Source organism: Hemiscyllium ocellatum, chromosome 18, assembly GCF_020745735.1.
Source record: "Hemiscyllium ocellatum isolate sHemOce1 chromosome 18, sHemOce1.pat.X.cur, whole genome shotgun sequence".
NCBI lineage: Eukaryota > Metazoa > Chordata > Chondrichthyes > Orectolobiformes > Hemiscylliidae > Hemiscyllium > Hemiscyllium ocellatum.
Window position 1 is genome coordinate 29,076,112 of NC_083418.1, and position 18,798 is coordinate 29,094,909.

Genomic DNA, 18,798 nt, shown 5'->3' on the forward strand with positions numbered 1-18,798 from the left:
TCGAGTAGTGGCCAATCCTATGAAGAGGAGGTAGGCAGGCAGGATGGGTAGATAACTGGCATACTGCTACTGCAGTGTGCTCTGGTTTCATCCACTTCCTTTTCCACATCATTTCCAACCCCCTCACTGCCCCCAATTCTATCCACACACAGCTGTAAACCCATATGTGAAGAACTGTGATATTTCCTGACCACATCTGAGCCCACCTATAATCACTGCACTGATTGGCTTTGCCCCTTCAAAATGTCCATGAAACTGAATGACCAAACTGGCTGTACCTTTCCTGAACAAATTAGCCAAAGATAGTTGGTCAGGAGAGCAGTTTGAAACCTTGTGACTTATGTGTAGGAGGTCATGAACCTCAGTTAAGAATTATTGCTATACCTGACCTGAATTTCTGATGGATAATGAAGGGACAGAACCCATTACTCTTTCATCTTATTCTTGCTGCACTTGGAGCAGTGTTGAACCTGTAAACTACTTTTGTGTGATCATCGTGAAGTTGACTAAATTTGTTTAAAACTAAAAATTAGCATATCAGGAAGTTCAAAGTTTGAGAGAAGATTTGTAGTTCTGGCGCTCGTTGTTGTGGTTCTGTTCGCTGAGCTGGGAATTTGTGTTGCAGATGTTTCATCCCCTGTCTAGGTGACATCCTCAGTGCTTGGGAGCCTCCTGTGAAGCACTAATGTGATCTTTCCTCGGACAGCTGGAACTGACAACCGGAAGCGGCAGATTCATACCACTACAATTGCCGGAGAAAAGATCACAGAAGCGCTTTACAGGAGGCTCCCAAGCACTGAGGATGTCACTTAACAGGGGACGAAACATCTGCAACACAAATTCTCGGTTCGGCGAACAGAACCACAACAATATCAGGAAGTGGAGTGAGCATCCCTGTCATGATACCATTTTTGTCCCCTTCTGCTACAGGATCGGGATGTGTATATCCATGAAAAGAATGCTGGATTCTCTGCTAAATTCTGGAGTGTCACCAGTGAGATTCGAAAACAGCGTCTAGCGCGGCATGTTGTATGTTTGGAGGAGCAGGACGACTTTGAGTCTGAAAGGTATGCCAAGCGGGCAAAAATACAATGACATCTTTAGATAAACAATGAGGAAAGGAAATAGTTTTGAAGCGAACCTACCACGCACCTTAATTGCTGGGGGAACTTTCTTCATTCCTTTTTTGTTGTAAAAGCAGCTTCAGGAAGCAAGTCTAAAGCTACAATCTGACTCAAGTTGAGCTGATGCTTCAGTCAGTTTTAATCAGTTTCGTTTCAGAGTCAGAATGTTTGGATTTAAGGTCTATTCAGGATTTGAGCACATCATCTATGTTGGTACCTCAGGGCCCTCCTTAAAATACCATGTGAAACTGTGGTGATGAGTCTACGTTTTGGGATGGACAGTTCTGGTGTCCTAGATAACATGTCTCCCTCACTCTTAACAAAATTAACATCAAAATAAAAACAAGGAACTGCAAATGCTGGAAATCTGATACAAAAGCAAAGTGCCGGACAAACTCAGCAGGTCCAGCAGCATCTGTAGAGAGAGAAACTGAGTTAACGTCAAGTCCAGTGACTCTGCATCAGATCTGTTTTATTAATTCTGTTTTTTTTTCACTCTCTACAAATGCTGCTGGACCTGCTGAATTTCTCCAGCACTTACGCAAGTTCATTTGATTTTTTTTTTAAAAATCTTCTTACTATTTGTATGACTGTGTGCTGTGTTTGGTTCATTGCCATATTATACAATTACTGCATTTAAATTAATAATTTGTGAGTGAACCATTCTGAGATACTTAGGAAAAATGTAGTAATAAGCAGCTCTCTTTTACCTTTTGTTAAACAGTTGCATTTAGGGCTAAACTGGCTGAGCAGTCCTCCAGTGGGAAGTTTAGTACTGTGTAACCTGACCTATGTCTCTTTTGAAGGTGAAAGTAAGGACTGCAGATGCTGGATATTTGAGTCGAGAGTATGGTGTTGAAAAAGCACAGCAGGTCAGGCAGCATGCGAGGAGTAGGAGAATCGATGTTTCTGGCAAAAATCCTTCTTCAGGAATGGAAGATGCTGCCCGACCTGTTGTGCTTTTCCAGCACCACACTGCCTGTCTCTCTGAATTCCATCACTTTTTTTTTAAATGGTTAAAATTTCGAGGAAATTATCATTCGTGAGTCCAACAGTGGTGTGTCGTAATCTGATTCTTCAGTATTAACAAAGTGCAGTTGTTATAGCAGCTGAGTCCTGGTTGACTTCTGTATTCTAACCAACACACTTTATATGTCAATATGCTGAATACAAGGACTTTGCCTGCTTTATTATTAATGGATTCTTTACAGCTTCCACAATTCTGAACCCAGTGTTTCACTGGTTTAACAGCTTCTTTGTAGCTACCAAGTCATAATGTACCCTTGTGTTAACAAATACTATGTTAGAACAGTGTATGATATCACCTACACTAATTTGTACTTTGAAACACCAAGAACCTGGAATGTCCTTTTGTCAATGGATTCTATTTAATAGCTGGAAACTAGCTTTTCAATGAGTTTGATATGTTGTGCAGTATTAAAGAGAGAGTTTGTAATCTTTTCTGTGTTCTTCCAGGTTGTGGCAGCAAGTGACGAGAGCAATAAAGAACCGTGATCAGGAACAGGCGACACTGGAGAAATTTATTTTGGAGGAAGCACAACGCAAAGCTGCCAAAGAACGTAATGATAAGCATGAGGAATGGGTGTCACGACTATTCCAGCAGGATGTGGTGACAAAGACCTGGCGGTATAAATTCACAGAGTACGTGCCCTTTGTCTCTCACATTGTATACAAAGAAGGAAATACAATTAATAATTCTGTCACATGCCCTGCAGGATGGATGAAGATACCATCCAATGAATAAGGTGTCCCACGAGCAAGAAATTACTCCAGTTTCCTGTATTTACTTAGCTGAGCTGCTTTACAGCCATTTCACTGGCACTCGGAGGAGGTTAAAATAATTATGTAGGTATCTTTTGCAGATGGCCTCACTGAAAAGTGTATATGGGTAGATGTCAGAAGAGGAAATGACTGACCTCAGCTGTGATGTCCGTCCCATTGCTACATAGTCTGTTGTCACTGTGGTTGGGATTTTTCACTTCTGTGTTAACCAGCCTGGACAATTGTCCTCTTTTAATGCAAATATCAATCTCCATATTTTAGGATCGCCCACAAAGAAAGATCATTTGCTCTTCTAGCATCTGAATGATCTTATTCCACTAAAAATCAGCACCTTTGGATGAGCCCAAACAAAACAAAAAACAAATTTTGAGTAATAAATATCCTGGCTAGGTTTTAAAGTGACAACATTTGTGTTCAGAGTTCCAGATTGTTGCTGGCACATAACAGATGGCACTGCTGATGTATTTGTATATTTTATTTTTACCCTTTCGCCCACACTTCAGTGTGTGTTCCAGCTCTTTCATCAATTTACACAGATCCATCTGAACTCAGAATGTAACGTGAGAGGTTCTGGAGTGACCCACACAACCTGTCAACTAAATCTAAATAAATGAGAAATGAATTAAGCTCTTTTTCATTTTACCAGAATTACGAGGAGGAAAGATCATTGTAAATATGATTATTCTTTATTTAAAGCACTTCCAGGTGGTGGATGTGACGTAGCACTAAGGTTTCTGGTAGACTAGTGTGGAATCGAGAAAGCCTCTGCTTTTGATGCTAAAAGTAGTGAGTTTACAGTTATTTTGAGCAAATACTTTCAGTCTAATAGTATTTGAGCTCTTTAGGAAGATTTACTGTTAAAATCTCGAGTCATGTTGTAGATTATAACGTAATTCCACCTGCTATGCAATTTATAAATCTTCAATTTTGTTTCAATCCCGATCCTCGCTCTGTATTTAGCATGACTCTACAAATACTCCCTGTTGGAAATGTTGTATTTCAAATATTTGGAGAACGTTTTGCTTTGACTGTAGAATTCCTACCTCAAATTAGAGGGAACATAATTAGAACCCACTCTAGTTCCCAGAAATGGAGGCTGAACCACTGCAGTTGGCATTCAGCAGGATACCTGTATTTGGTGTGTGTAGTTAGCTGCCCTCACTGTACAGGTAGTGAAGGACTATCCAGTGCTCACACCTTATGGGTTTACTGGCAGTAGTAGACACAGCTATGGCCATGGCAACAGCATTTGTGTCATGGCCTGTGAGACTGATCAGCCCGTGAATTCTTCCATTACTACACCCTATCCTTTAAAGGAGAGCGAATGGAAATCTTAAAAATAAAATCCCAGTAATTGTCCAAGTTTTATTTAGAGTGAAGGAGCCAATATGTGATCGTCAAAAAAAAATAGTGCTGGAAAATCACAGGAGGGCAGGCAGCATCCGAGGGACAGCAGAATTGACATTAAGTCCTTTGTCAGGAATGTGGTGGGGATGGGGCTGAGAAATAAATAGGGTGGGGGTGATAGGAAGGTAGCTAGGAATACAATACGTAGATGCAGATGGGGAGTGAGTGATAGGTCAGAGGGGAGGGTGGAACAGATAGGTGGGAAGGGAGATGGACAGTTCAAGAGAATAGTACCGAGTTGGAGGGTTGGATCTGGGATGAGGAAGCTAGTGTTTGATGTTGAAGCCATGTGGTTGAAGGATCCCAACGCAGAAGATGAGATATTCTTTCTCCAGTTGTCGGGTGGCTTGGATTTGGCAATGGATGAGGCAGAGTCATGTCATTGGCAGAGTGAGAGGGAGAGTTGACGTGGTTGGCCACAGGGCAGTGAGGTTGTTTAGTGTGTGTGTGATACACTTTATGCCCGAAACATCGATTCTCCTGTGCCTCAGATGTTGCCTGACCTGCAGTGCTTTTCCAACGCCACACTTTTCAACTCTGACGTCCAGCATCTGCAGTCCTTGTGTTCTCCTAGTGTGCTAAACAGAGTACAGCTGCCACTTCAGTTTAGCTCAAAAAAGGTCCTTCCCTAGTTTCTGTGCTGTATAACTCTGATTCCAGTCCATTTTTGGAGTTTTTCACAACACCCCAGAGAGGTCTATGTGCATTATGTATGATGCTTCTCTGCCTTTTTTTATTTTTGTCTTCCAGTGTCAGTCCCTGGGATCCAACAAATGACATTCATCAATTTGAAAAGGATGGAATCATCCAGACGAACATCCACCACAAATCAATAACATTCAAGTCAACAGATGTGATCAGCAACAGCAGTCAAACTAGACGGCAGGTCATGATCAAAAAAAACTGTAAAATTGTACACCACAAGAAGGAAACCATTAATCCCATTTCAGCAATCTGAAAAAGCCATCAGTGAATTTCATTCCCTGGTCCATTCTTTCCCAAGAACATGTCTACTGCCCATATTAACACTATGATAGACTCTGCCTGCACAAACACTTTAAAGTAATTATTATAAATGTGTACTCTGATTACCAAGTCCTTAGCCAGTAACCATAGAATCCCTACAGTGTGGAAGCAGGCGGTTTGGCTCATCAAGTCCTCACCAACCCTCCAAAGAGCATCCCATCCAGACTCGCCCTATTCCTCTAACACTGCATTTCCCACAGCTAGCCCACCTAGCCTGAACATCCCTGGGCACTGTGGGCAATTTAGCATGGTTAATCCACCTAAACTACACATGTTTGGACTGTGGGAGGAAACTGGAGCACCTGGACGAAATGCACACCAACATGTGGAGAATGGTGACAGCACAAACTGCACACACAGGTTGGAATCTAATCCAGGACTCTGGCACTGTGAGGCAGCAGTGTTAATCACTGAGCCACTGATCCATGCAATAGAAATAGCTTTTTCTTATTCGCCATGTAACTTTGAACAATTATCTCAGATCTTCTCTGAGCCTCTCTGTGATTTTGATATTTTTCCAAACAGCAAACTTGCTGTGTAACCTATGATTTGTTTAAAGTTATCATTCCCATTTTGCTTTTGTTTTATTCGTAAAAGTTTCTTTTATCAACTTTTTCTTTCGTTTGTGCATCTCTGTTCACTCTTGTTGATTTTATATTTGGGATTTGTGCAGTAAAACACTTCCTTTTTTAGGAATAGAAAACGTCATTGAGTTTAATAAGATTAATCTGAGAACCAGTACCAACTTCCTAATGTACCTTTCAGGTGATTTGTTTTTGGATTCCTCTCATGGGTTGAGGCCATTACTCAATTTCTGTGTCTAAAGTAAGATCTTGGGCTAAATCCAGATCCCAAAATCAGCACATTCCATCCCAATTTCCTGCATAATTTTGAACACTTCTCATATCTCTTCTTTTAGCTTCCTTTGCTTTATTTAGAACAGTACCAATTTCTCCAGGCTTTCCTCAACAAAAGATTTTTTTCTTGATAAAAGTTTACTGTATTCAGGGAATATGGACCTAGTTTGCTGGGTCAGCATTTATCGTCATTTCTGAATTGCCCTTAAGAATGTTGTTAGTGAGCTGCCATCGTGAATCACTGCTATATATTTGGTGTGGGGAAACCCACAACATTGTGAGGGAGTTCCAAGTTTTTCAACTGGATATATTTCCAGTCAGGGTGGTATGTAAAATTAGAGAGGGACTTTGCAGGTGGTGGTGTTTCCATAGTATAGCATTGATGAGAAAGAAGCTACTACACTTGTCTTTCCAGATGAATTGTGGGTTTGGTAGGTGTTGTCCAAAGAGCCTCTGAATTTCTGCAGTGCATCTTGTAGAAGGTACATACTGCTGCATTGGTCATGGAGGGTGTTGAAGAGTGGGTGCTTGAAAAGCACAGCCGATCCAGCACCACACTCTTCAACTCTGCTCTCCAGCATCTGGAGTTCTCACTTTTTCGTCATGGAGGAAGTGAATGTTTGTGGATATGTGCCAGTTAAGTGGACTACTTTATCCTGGATGGTGTCAAGCATCTTGTGATGGTAGAGCTGCACTCATTCAGACAAGTGGGAGTATTCCATCACAGTCCTGTCTTGTGCTTTGTAGATGATGGACAGGCTTTAGTGAATGGGGAGGTATTACTTGCTGCAGGATCCCTAGCTGCTAACTTGCAACAACAGTATTTATGTAGCTCATCCAGTTCAGTTTCTGTTTAATGGAAATCCCGAGGATGATGATGGAGGATTTCGCAACAGTAGTGCCATTGAATGTGCAGGGTCAATGGGTGGATTTTGGAGGTGGTCATTGCCTGACACTTTAGTATGAATGCAACTTGCCACTTGTCAGCCCAAGTTTGATCTGGACTAGGTCTTTCTGAATTTGAACATGGAGACTGCCTCAGTATCAGAGGAGTCACAAAATGCTGAACACGCCTGCTTCTGACTTTATGGTAGAGGCAAAGTCATTGAAGCAGCTGAAGACAGGCCTAAGACACTATCCTGAGGAACTCTTGATTGCAGCTCTTGGAACTCCTCCAACAACCACAACTACCTCTGTCTGTGTTAAGTATGACGCTAACCAGAAGAGTGTGTTCTCCCCCTGGTTCCCATTGACTCTAGTTTTGTTAGGTGTCTTCATGCCACACTCTAATGTGGACACCAAATAGGGCCTTGATGTTGATAGCAATCACTATCAACTCACCACTGCAATTCAGTTCTTTTTGTCCATGTTTGAATCTGAGTTAAAGTCAGGAGCAAAGTCTCCCTGGTGGAATCCAAACTGAGCATCAGTGAGTACGTTATTGCTAAAGAAGTGCTGCTTCATAGCATTGCTGATGACCTCTTCCATCACTTTACTAATGGTGGAGAGTAGACTAATGGAGTGGAAATTGGCTGAATTGAATTTGTCATGCTTTTTGTGTACAATATGTACTTTTCCATGTGTCATGTAGATGACTGTAGCAGATGAGCTAGAACAGCTTGACCAGGGGTGTGGTAAGTTCTGGAGGAAATATCTTCAGTACTGTTGCCAGAATGTTGTCAAGGCCTATCGCCTTTGTGCAGAATGAGTCAAGTAGGCTGAAGACTGGCATGCATGATGCTGGGGACCTCCAGAGAGTGTCAAGGTGGATCATCCATTCAGCACTTCTTGGTGAAGAATGTTTGTAAATGCTTCAGCCTTGCCTTTTGCACTACAGCCTGGGCTGTGCCCCTGTTGAGGATATTGTGGGGTCTTCTCCTCCATTCAGTTGTTTAGTTGTCCACTGCCATTCATGACTAGATGAAGCAGAACTGCATAGTTTAGAGATGATCCATTGGTTGTGGGATTGATTCGCTCTATCATTTGCTTGGTGCACAAGTGATTGTGTTTAAGTTTAGTTCTGTTACTGCTGATGGCCCGCAGTATCTCGTGGATGCCCAGTCTTGAATGGCTAGTTCTGTTTGAAGTCTACCCCGTTTAGCACAATTGTAATGCCACACAACACGAGAGGGTATTGACACTGTGAAGACAATACTACTTGTTCACGAGGATTGTGGGGTAGTCGCTCATACCAGTACTGTCATGGACAGATGCATTTGCTGCAAACAGTTTGGTGAGGATGAGGTCAAGTATGCTTTTTTTCCTTTTATTGTTTCCCTCAGCACATACTGCAGACCTTGTCCATAGTAAGGGGTAAATCTAGAGGAACAGGATAGGGGAATGGGTCTGGGTAGGTTACTCTGCGGAGGGTCAGTGCGGACTTGTTGGGCCAAATGGCCTGTTTCCACACTATACGATTTCGATGAATGTTCTAGTCTAGTAGCTAACTCTTGTAGAACTCGGCCAGCTCAGTCGGTAGAGGTGCTGCTGCACCAATCTTTGAGATGGACCTTGAAGTGTCTGACCTTTACCTATCTTAGTGCTTCTTCCAGGTGGTGTTCAACATGGAAGTGTACTGTTACATTAGCTGAGGGGGTGCTGTACATGATAACCATCTCATTGCATCATGTCTATGTTTGACATGTTGCAATGAGATTCATAGGGTCTGGACTTCATATTGAGGACTCCCAGGTTAAGTGAGTGTATAATACTACTATGCCACCATCCCAGGGATGATATGTAGCACATAGTCTGTAAGGAGTCATTCTGGGAGTACGACTAGTAGACTACTGTTTATATAGTCTGAGACAGCTGTCCCAATGTTGGCACAAGCCCCAAAATGTTAATAAGGACTTTGCAGGGCAGCAGGACTGAGTTTGTCATTGCTGTTTCCATTGCCTACATCAGTACGAGATCCATTTTCATTCCTTTAGGTGTTGTAGTGGTTTGAGACACTGAGTGGTTTGCTAGACCATTTTAGAGGCCAGTTAAGAGACAACCACACTGCTGAGAGTCTGGAGTCATATGCAGACCAGACCAAATGAGGTAGCAGATTTTCTAAAGGACACAAGTGAAGCAGATTTTATGGCAATAGTTTCATTGTCATTAGTTTTTAATTCCATTTTTTTTAGAATTTAGATTCCACCATCTGCCATGCCATTGCCTCTCTTAAAATCAGGAAACATTTTATTTGACAAGTAACCTATGATTTATTTAGAGTTAACATTAGCATTTCTATTGTTCATGGAAGTTGTTTTTACCGATTTTTCCCTTCATTTGAGTATCAGAATTCCAAAGCATCTCTGCTTCTACACTCTGTTAGCTTATTTTAATTCATTTGTGGGATACAGGTGTCGCTGGCTGATCCAGCATTAGTTGCCCTTCCCTTGTTGCCATTGAGAAGTTTAGAATTAATCTGCTCTTCGAGAGTCCTACTTGGACATCAGCAAGGCTTTTCTCATGTGGGAAACTGCAAGTGAATGTAAGAGCCCATGGGATCCAAGGAATTGGCTGAGGGGCAGTAAGCAGAGGCTGATGATCGAAGGGCATTTTTGTGACTGAGGAAATTAATTTCACTAGAAAACCCATTTTTTTTCATATCCCTTTGAGTGTTTTTTTTTGTTCTGGGTCTGTACTCTGGCTGTGGGCCACTACTCCACCCTTGTGTCTAAACTAGCATCCTGGATTTAGTACACACCCTTAGGCTAAATACAGCTCACATAATCAGACCTTCCCGTTGCCATTTCCCCTTTAATATTTTCAGTTTACATTTTGCCTCCGTGCTCCAGCAACCTAAATTCTCCCTTGTGCCATTTAGATAACCTACAGTCCCAGATAGCCTTTTTCAATGTTCAGAGATCCCACATTGCCACAGTTTTCCTAGTTTTCCCTCAATTATTCCAACCTCACCCATTACTCCTTCAAAGCTACTAAATATATCACTCTTGAAGTTATGGAAAACAAAAGTTGGGGAGTTTATATATTGCATGGTTGAATCAGGTTATACTAATAATCGCCCTTTGAATCTATTGAAATTCCATTACTGAAACAAACTAATGTACCTGGCAGAATAAACTGGGGAAAAATAACTTGTGCTTTCACTCTGTTGTATAATTCAGTGTTTTCACATCACTATCTTATATAGTTTAACTTCTTCATTATTTTCCTTATCTCTGTACCTATACCTGAATTTTTATCTACGTTTTAAAACCTAGACTTCCTCCTGTGCTTCACTGTGCTTTACTCAGTTGGAACACACATCTCTTGCTTCAGTTCCTGGTCAGCCAAAAATCAGTATGTTTTTATCTTTCAGCTGAGAAGACTGAATATTAAAGTTCCAATCTAATCACAAAATATTTGACTTTATACTTTGAGTTGCTTATTGTGTAATCCAATGTAATATATCATAAAATGTTTATACAGTATAAACATCCTTTCAATGTCTTATTTTGCTTCATGTTGATGTGCCATCTTAAATGCTTAGCCTGTATATGGATGCAATTGTAAATGTATATTGTGTTGTATTAGGGCAGCAATAAGTTAGGTCAGATTGAATTATAGTGGTCTGCGTTGTTAACAAGTGTTTTCTGTTAGTAGGGCTCTGTTCAGGAATATATTGGGTGCAAAACCAGTGATTGCCCGGCCCCAAAAGGGTCACAGAACACAGAGAGTAGTTGTTCGACACCAGAACCAGTACAAGATGATTCATCCGATGAGGGTAGGTGCTCTGCTTCCCTGAAAATTCAAAGGGACCTCTTCATATTGCAACATGATACCAAGTCTTGTGCTAATCGAAGACTTTGTAAATGGGCTGGAATATCCATTACCCTGAGCCAAGTACAGATCATTTACAGCAGCTTTAGGCCTAGTGGCTATCACTTGCTATTGTGCTAAATGTCTGATTGTGGACTTGAAAGAGTCAAATTTCCCAAATCAATTGAGGAATTAGAGCAGAATAGCTTTTAAAAATTGAGTGAGGATCTAAGTGAATAAACCTATTATCCGATCTAAAACTGAATGGTGCACATAAGAAATTTATTCTGCCCTAAGTTAGTGGATGTCAAGAAGACCAGAACTAGTAAAGTATAATTTACCTTGATTTAATGTCATCCAAGGTTTCTAATCCTGACTGCTTTCCAATGGAACCATCTCCATCCCTGAAATAATTGGAAAATGAATATACAATAGAACCCCTGTATCCGTGGATTTGGTGTCCCCAATTTCTGTTATCCTTTACCGCAGCCCAAAAATATTATATGGAACATTCCAGAAATAATTCCAGGGGACTCCCAGGGAAGTACGCGTCCCATTTAAATGATAGGGTTTGCTACTATCCACTATTTTGGGTATCTGCTATAGATCTTGGAACATATCGCCATAGGTGTGGGGGCGAGGGTGGGGGGACACCTGTATCTACTATTTGTGAAGGCAAGATGAGGACAAGCTGTGATGGTCCCCATAAATAAAAGTACAAAAGAAACAAAGTGATGGCAGCATTCAGCAGATCTGACTGTGTCTGTGGACAGAGAAACAAAGTTAACATTGAGTCCACTATGATTCTTTCAATTTTGGAATTCCAATCAGACTTACAAAGTTAACTTTGTTTCTCTCTCCGCAAAAGCTGCCTGAGTTTCCCCAGCACTTCCGGTTTTTGTTTTGGCGCTCCAGTATTCACAGTACTTTGCTTTAACTGGAGCCCATAAATAAATTGCCTCCTTAAGCCAGATTAGCATTTCTTTGGGATTTGCAGAATCATACCATTAGTGGAAATTCTAGACAAATTATATAAGTAGTGCTTTAACACTGGTAGTTGATTGGCACAAATCCTGGAGAAATAGTGAGTGATGAAGTGAAGAGCTCCCATGCTTTGACTCCTATGTAAAGAATGGGCAGCGAGGAAAGGCCTTTTCAGCTCCCAAAGCCTAAGCTGAAGGAAAAACAAAGAAGAAAATTTGAAGTAAAACACAAGCTTCAATAGAAATCAGGAAGAGCATTTCAAATGCAGGAGAGAGGCTGAATGTATAAGGGAAGGATGAGGAAAGAATGGCAAGCTGGGATAAAACAAACAGTAATGTTTTTAAGACATATTTAATAGTAAAAGATAGTGTGAGGCCCATAAGGAACAAACAGGGTGAGCTGCTCGTTGAAGCAAAGGATGTGGCAGAGGTATGAAAAGATTATTTTGCTTCTGTCTTTGCTAAATTAGATGATGATGGTCGAGTTGAAAATGTGGGTGTTGAGCAACTGAGCAGTAAGTGATGGGTAAAGAAGAGCTGCTAAAAAGGCTGGCAGCACTCTAGTTAGAGAAATTGCCAGGCCCAGATGGGGTGCAAGATTACTGAGAGAGACCAAGTTGTGAAGCCATTGACAGAAATTTTCCAGGCTTCTTTTGAACACAAGATTAGTCCCACTGGACTGGAGAATTGAAAATGTGATATCATTGTTTAAAGACAAAGGATAAGCCAGGAAACTACAGACCTGTCATCTTGATATTGAGCATTGATGACATTGGGAAAACCAATGAAGGCCATAATATGAGACTGGGTAAATAAATGCTTAGGGAAAAATAAATTAATACTGAACAGTCACCAAAGTTTGTCAAAGGCAGTAATGTCTGACAAGTTTCATTGGTTTCTTTGACACAGGGCAGTGGATGAGGATAGTGCAGTGGATGTTACATATTTGGAATTTCAGAAAACATTTGATATGGAGCCACATGGCAGGTTGTTTAGCATTTTAGGAACGTTTGGGATTGATGAGTCCTTGGCAGCATGGATTAGAAATTGACTAAAAGAAAACCGAACAAAGGTATATTTAGGGATTTCTCAGATTGTAGAAGAATCGACAGTGGTATTCCCCAGGGATCAGTGTTGGAACTCTTATTTTTTCTGATTTATGTAAATGATTTTGAGACCGGTGTTAAGGGCAAAATCTCAAATTTGCAGATGACGCGAAGCTGCCAAGGAAATTGTGATAGTGATGCTGAGTAACTTCAAGTGCACCTGGCGGATTGGTTTTAATGCTGAGAAATGTGAGGTAACGCATTTTGGTAGAAGGAACATGGAGAGACAATTAAGGCTCAATGGTACAACTTTCAGGGGAGTATAGGGACCGATAATTCTGAAGGTGGCCAGGTAATCTGAAACAGCTGTTAAGAAGACATATACCTGAATTTATAAATAGAGGCATAGAAGGAAGTGATGCTACACCTCTAAAAATCATTGGTCAGACCACATTTGGATTATGGTGATCAGTTCTGGGCACTTTATTTAAAGTGGAATGTTCAAATGCTTGAGAGGGTTCAAAGGTATTTTACTAGAATCCTACCAAGAATGATGGATTTTAGAAACAAAGGAATTGGGCTTGTTTCCTTGGAGCAGGGAAAATTAAGGGATGACCTCAAGATGTCCAAAACTACGAACAATTTTGACAGGGTAAAGATATTCTGTTTCCACTAGTTGGTACTTGAGTACCTAGGGGGTCACAATTTCAAGATTGTGAGCAAGGGAGATGAGGAGAAAGTTCTTTGCTCAGAGAATTGTTAGGATTTGGAATGTGCTGCCAGGCAGATTCGTAGAGGTGGATTCCGTAGAAGGTTTCCAAAGAGAGCTGGTTATATATTTGAACATCGATAGGGTTGGATAATGGGAGGTAGCCCTTTTTGTGCCAATACAGGTGTGATGAGTCAAATGGCTCCTTCCATACTGCAAAATTTGATGATTCGAAATATTCCCTTGTAATCTCAAATTATAGCAATTAGGTCTGGTCTTCACTTTAATCTCTAGAATATAAATGGGAATGAATGTCTCAAAACAAATACAGCCTTATGCCTGACCTAATTTCTCATACATTTTGAGCCATGATCAGCTTGTGTAAACCCATGCATTTTTAATCTCCAAGTGAGTTTGTAATTTTCACATTTTCAGTATCTTAACACTATATCTGGATACACTTTCAAGAGTCAGGATGTTCATTGTGTCATAATTAACTTCTTAATCACAATGGTACCAGACAGTTGAATGCAGAGTGGATTAGCCATAGCATGGGACGAGCAAGCCAGCGGGAGTTGATACAGGATACCTAACATTGTAGCCATCCTGAATTCTGCGTTATATTTATACATTTTAAAAGATTAGTTCTTCACTTGAAATTAAAATTAGAAACTTCATGGCAGTTTCCTGTTATTGTCGTACCCAAGCTCATAGTACCATCAGCTCTAGTGGGAAAAATTTCTTCCTGCAATTTCATAGAATGTAAGAGTAATCTAATAGCTCCTCACAAAAGAAGAAATATTTGAACAGCACTTTCCACAAACAGGCTGTGTGAAACATGAGCTGTCCACGCTGGAGGGTCTTTGTTTAAGTTCATCTCAACTCCCACGAAGTGTAATTCAGAAGAATTATACATCTGCATTCAATTGAGAGCAAATGTTTTCTTTGCAAAAGAAAAGAAATAGCATTAGATTTTCTGTTTTGAGAAAGTATTAGAGCTTTATACTCTTATATTAATTCATGTTTCTTAAAATATCTGGTTCTCTGTGGAATTGAGGATTTATAGACAGCTGTTGATATTTACTTCATTTATACTATAAGACAGCAGCAGTATATTTAGTTGCAGCACTGAAATGTGATTGTGGTCACATTTGTCCTTGCACTGTCACCAGATACACAATGGTGGTAGTGGGTAATGTAAGGTGCTGTCCGATGGTTACTCAGGCACCTGTAACAGCCACGCATTTGACCCTTTAGTTACTCAGGTAAAAGCACATACCAATGTGTTACAATAACATAGTCATAAACCCCTGGCAGAATTTTCATTCTGTACTGGATTTTAAGAACTCTCAAACTTGTCATCCAGTGATTCTGTCAGAGATTGTGTATGGGATCGTCAGGAACGGATAATGAATCGTTTTGTTGTGATCCCTGCCCAGTTGAATACATCACTCACTCCAGTTAGCTTGGCTGAAGTATGATGAATGGGCATGAAACTAAAGGACTGACACCAATGAAATTGTTACCCGTTAATTAAGGAGAGCAGAGAGAGTGCTGGAAGGAGAACCAGGCAATTTAATAAGCTTTGAATGGGTGGAAAAGAAAAGAAAATGAGGATCAATAATTGACTTAGTGTTTTATTGATTATTTGGAGCTGAATGCATAATTTCTCTCAGGGTTGCTGTGTTCCAGCTGTAGAAAGGGAATGAATGAGCTCAAAGATATTCATGCGGCCATCCAATCGATACAGAAGACACAACAAGAAATTCGCAGGTAAATATTATAGACTATTAGTGGCATCCTTTGACACCATGTATATTTTTACAGTCATGTATCTTTATATAATACTGCCACTGTACAGCTTAGTACTGGCTGAATGGTTGATTACAGGTACAATAAGTTATTCCTGTCACTGATTGTTCTGACCTGTTAACTGAGCAGGTGTGAACATCTGTGAAATTCTTCCTACTCAAATTTCTGGAATATTAGGTGTGGTACACAAATCTTTCCGATAACTTGCAAATAATATAGAGGGAATTTACAGGGGACTGTCTCTCTAACACAGCCTTTAGCTTGATTTCTGCAGAAGAAAAAAGGGTTGGAGAGAGAAATCCTGTCTTGCAAACATGGAAATCTTCACTTGAATGTTTCACAAATACTGAATTAGCAGTTTACATTATATCCCCCTTTATATTCCTATCCATCTGAAACAGTCCTTAAATAGAAGAAAGTAAACCTTAAGATCTAGCTTCTCAATGCTTCAACTTTAAATATACAAACAAGTACTAGCAAAAATTTGGAAACCTGTTCACTTTCGTAATTAATATACTCCTTCCTGAGAAAAATACATCAATCAAAATATAAACTGGTTGCCCACTCATTTAAACCATCTGTATCTCTGTGCAGCCTGTGTCCTCTGCACAATTTATACTCTGCCCCCAACCTTTTATCATGAGCAAACTTTGTGCTGTGTGTTGTCTCTTTACTACAGTCATTAATATAAATCACAAAAAGCTGAGGCCCTACTACTTCTCCTCATGGCACCCATTAGTCACAACCTGTCAACTTGAAAATGCACCTCTTCATTCTTTGTCGTTATCACTTAGCCATTACCAACCCTCTGTCCATGCTGATCTAATACTCCCAACTCCATTTCCTTGTCATATCTAATAACCTTTAGGCTGGCACTTAATGCCATTTGGAAGCCCTAGTGTATGCTGTTTGCAGTTTCCCTTTCTCTAGTCTGCTGGGTAGATCCAAAACAAACTTCTAATGAACTTGTTAAGTAGTTTTCTTTCTGAAAAAGATGTTGACTTTGTCTGCTCATACTAAGATTTACTAAGGGCATTGTTATTTCTTTTTTGACAGATTTTAGTACTGAAGATTCTTTAATGCTATTTTTCCACTAGCATACACTTTTATTAACACTAGGTTACCGCGTCATGCTAGTATATAATTTGTGACTTTTGTCCTCGAAGGCAAAATATTTGTTTAACGTCTCTTGTTCCTCCTCCTCTCTTCTCCACCATCCCCCCCCCCCTCCCCCCGCACCCCATGACTTCAGTACTGTACCAACATTTATTTTAGCTACGCTACTTTTTACATACTTGTAAAAGCTCCAATCTGTTTTTATTATTCATGGCTCGTTATCTCACTTTTTCTACTTATTATCAGGTTTTATTTAGGTGGCCCTTTTAAAGCATTTTCAATCCTCAGACTTCTGTTCTTTGCCTCTTTCAATACAATACAATCATTAGTGATCTATAAATGGATCTTTCTTGCTGCATTTTTGTTTTTCTTTATAAATATTTTTGTTGAACATTTTTGTATTGTTTATTCATCATGATACTCAATCTTAGCCAACATTTCCATCCCTTTGTAATTGGCTTTATTGAAGTATACAATTTTTTTTGTTTAGGCCCACAATGGTGCTTTTAAAGTTCATGTGGAATTCAGTTGATTACTCTTTATTATTACATTTTTATAGTAGTCCTTTTATTAGGAGATTAATTAACCCTTCCTCGGGAAAAAAATTTCTGGTGGAAGATGGAAATGTGGGCAAATATTATGAATCTAAATGAACAGCTGAACTATAAAACAGTCTACTTGTTTGATCTAAATGAATCAACATCTGAATAAAACTTAAATTATGCTTATTTTCAGGAACGTTGCTACACTGAAATGGCAAGCCTGTCATCAACAGAACATGTCACGGATAGGGCTCCTGAACCCCTACTACTGGCTGGTCATCTGTGTACTTGTATCATTCCAATTAATTATCAATTATTTTTATGGGTGAACAAATGACTGCCTGTTCAATGACCACTTTGAAAGTGTTGAAGACTGTTAACAGGATTCTATTGAGAATGATTGCAGAATTCCATGGTGTAAAATGGATTACCAAGGCAACCATATATTAAACATCTGAGGAGAGAGATCGCTGGTGGGGTGGGGGGTGGGGGGGAATTGCTTTGTTCAATTGCATCCAGGGTGGGAGCTTAACTGTGGTCATTATTCCTACACAGTCACCTCCAAGGACCACCAACCCTAACCTAGGCCTTAACGCTGAAGCCAAATATGACTTTTCAGATGTGCAATTTTTTTCCTTCTCCTTTCTTCTTGATCTTTCTAATCCAACAACAATTTAGAAAACTTCCTCTCAACAGTATTTATAAACGGAGTATATGGTAATATTTGTGGTGTTCAATTTGTATACTGTTCTGAATATGAATTTAGACACCGTCCATGAATGTGACAGACTCCTTCTGTCTGACCTACTTGTATAGCAGTCTATACTCAAAACAGCAATGTAGAATATATTTTGCACATTTGTGAATCTTGCTCTAAACTTTAGCACTAAGTAAGATGTTCTTGAGCAGAAAGCTGTAAAGGATTACTATAGGTTTGAAAAGAAATGCCTCCAGGATGGCAAGAACCTATAGGCACCATCTGCTACTTTTCTCCTTGTGGGCTCAATAAAATATCACATCTGTGTAACATTCTATGAATGAAATGCACAATAATGTAATCAGGTGCAAATAAATAAAACAACATTTTTTAAACCATGAAAGTGCATGTGTTTAAATGTTCCAGTGGGATGATCGGTCGCTTTCATGTTTTCAAGTCACTCAGTGCACCGGTTCAAAAGGTACCAAGGCAAGGATAAATGTCAGCTCTATGATTCTATGTAAATGCTGTATCTATCTGGTGAGCTGGGGCAGGCACAGGTAGGATTTAAGTAATTTATTATAATTTAAGTAATCTAATCACGCCTTCTCTGTCATTTTGTAAATATGATACTGAAGCACCGAGATAGTCAAATAACTTGTTTCTACGTTCATCTTGAACCATTCAGATGTGTAATTAACTTTCATGCTGTCTAGATACTAAGCTGAACAGATTGCAAGACTAAAGAGTTCAATAAGATGACTGATTCAACAGTTGTGGTCACTTTTTTTTTGCTTTACCACTTTTTATCTGATCGTAATTAGATTTGCATAACACTGCAAATTCATAGTTTGGCATCGTCACGAAGTGATCAGTAGGTTTCATGAAAGGTGTCCTATTTCCAATATTAGAAGGAGATGACTG

The 18,798-nt window shown here is 39.9% G+C and overlaps 1 protein-coding gene across 3 annotated transcripts in view; it reads left to right on the plus strand.

Annotated features, from left to right (window-relative positions):
* The window catches only part of LOC132824384 (oxysterol-binding protein-related protein 8-like), a 135,379-nt gene extending 117,108 nt beyond the window's left edge, over nucleotides 1-18,271 (plus strand). For all 3 annotated transcript variants that reach the window (XM_060838792.1, XM_060838795.1, XM_060838794.1), the window contains 6 exons: nucleotides 931-1,067; nucleotides 2,601-2,786; nucleotides 5,085-5,220; nucleotides 10,814-10,934; nucleotides 15,384-15,480; nucleotides 17,371-18,271. In XM_060838792.1, the coding sequence (XP_060694775.1) occupies nucleotides 931-1,067; nucleotides 2,601-2,786; nucleotides 5,085-5,220; nucleotides 10,814-10,934; nucleotides 15,384-15,480; nucleotides 17,371-17,506 (813 nt within the window). In that variant the 3' untranslated portion in view covers nucleotides 17,507-18,271. The remainder of the gene's footprint in view (nucleotides 1-930; nucleotides 1,068-2,600; nucleotides 2,787-5,084; nucleotides 5,221-10,813; nucleotides 10,935-15,383; nucleotides 15,481-17,370) is intronic.
* Nucleotides 18,272-18,798: the final 527 nt, after the last annotated feature.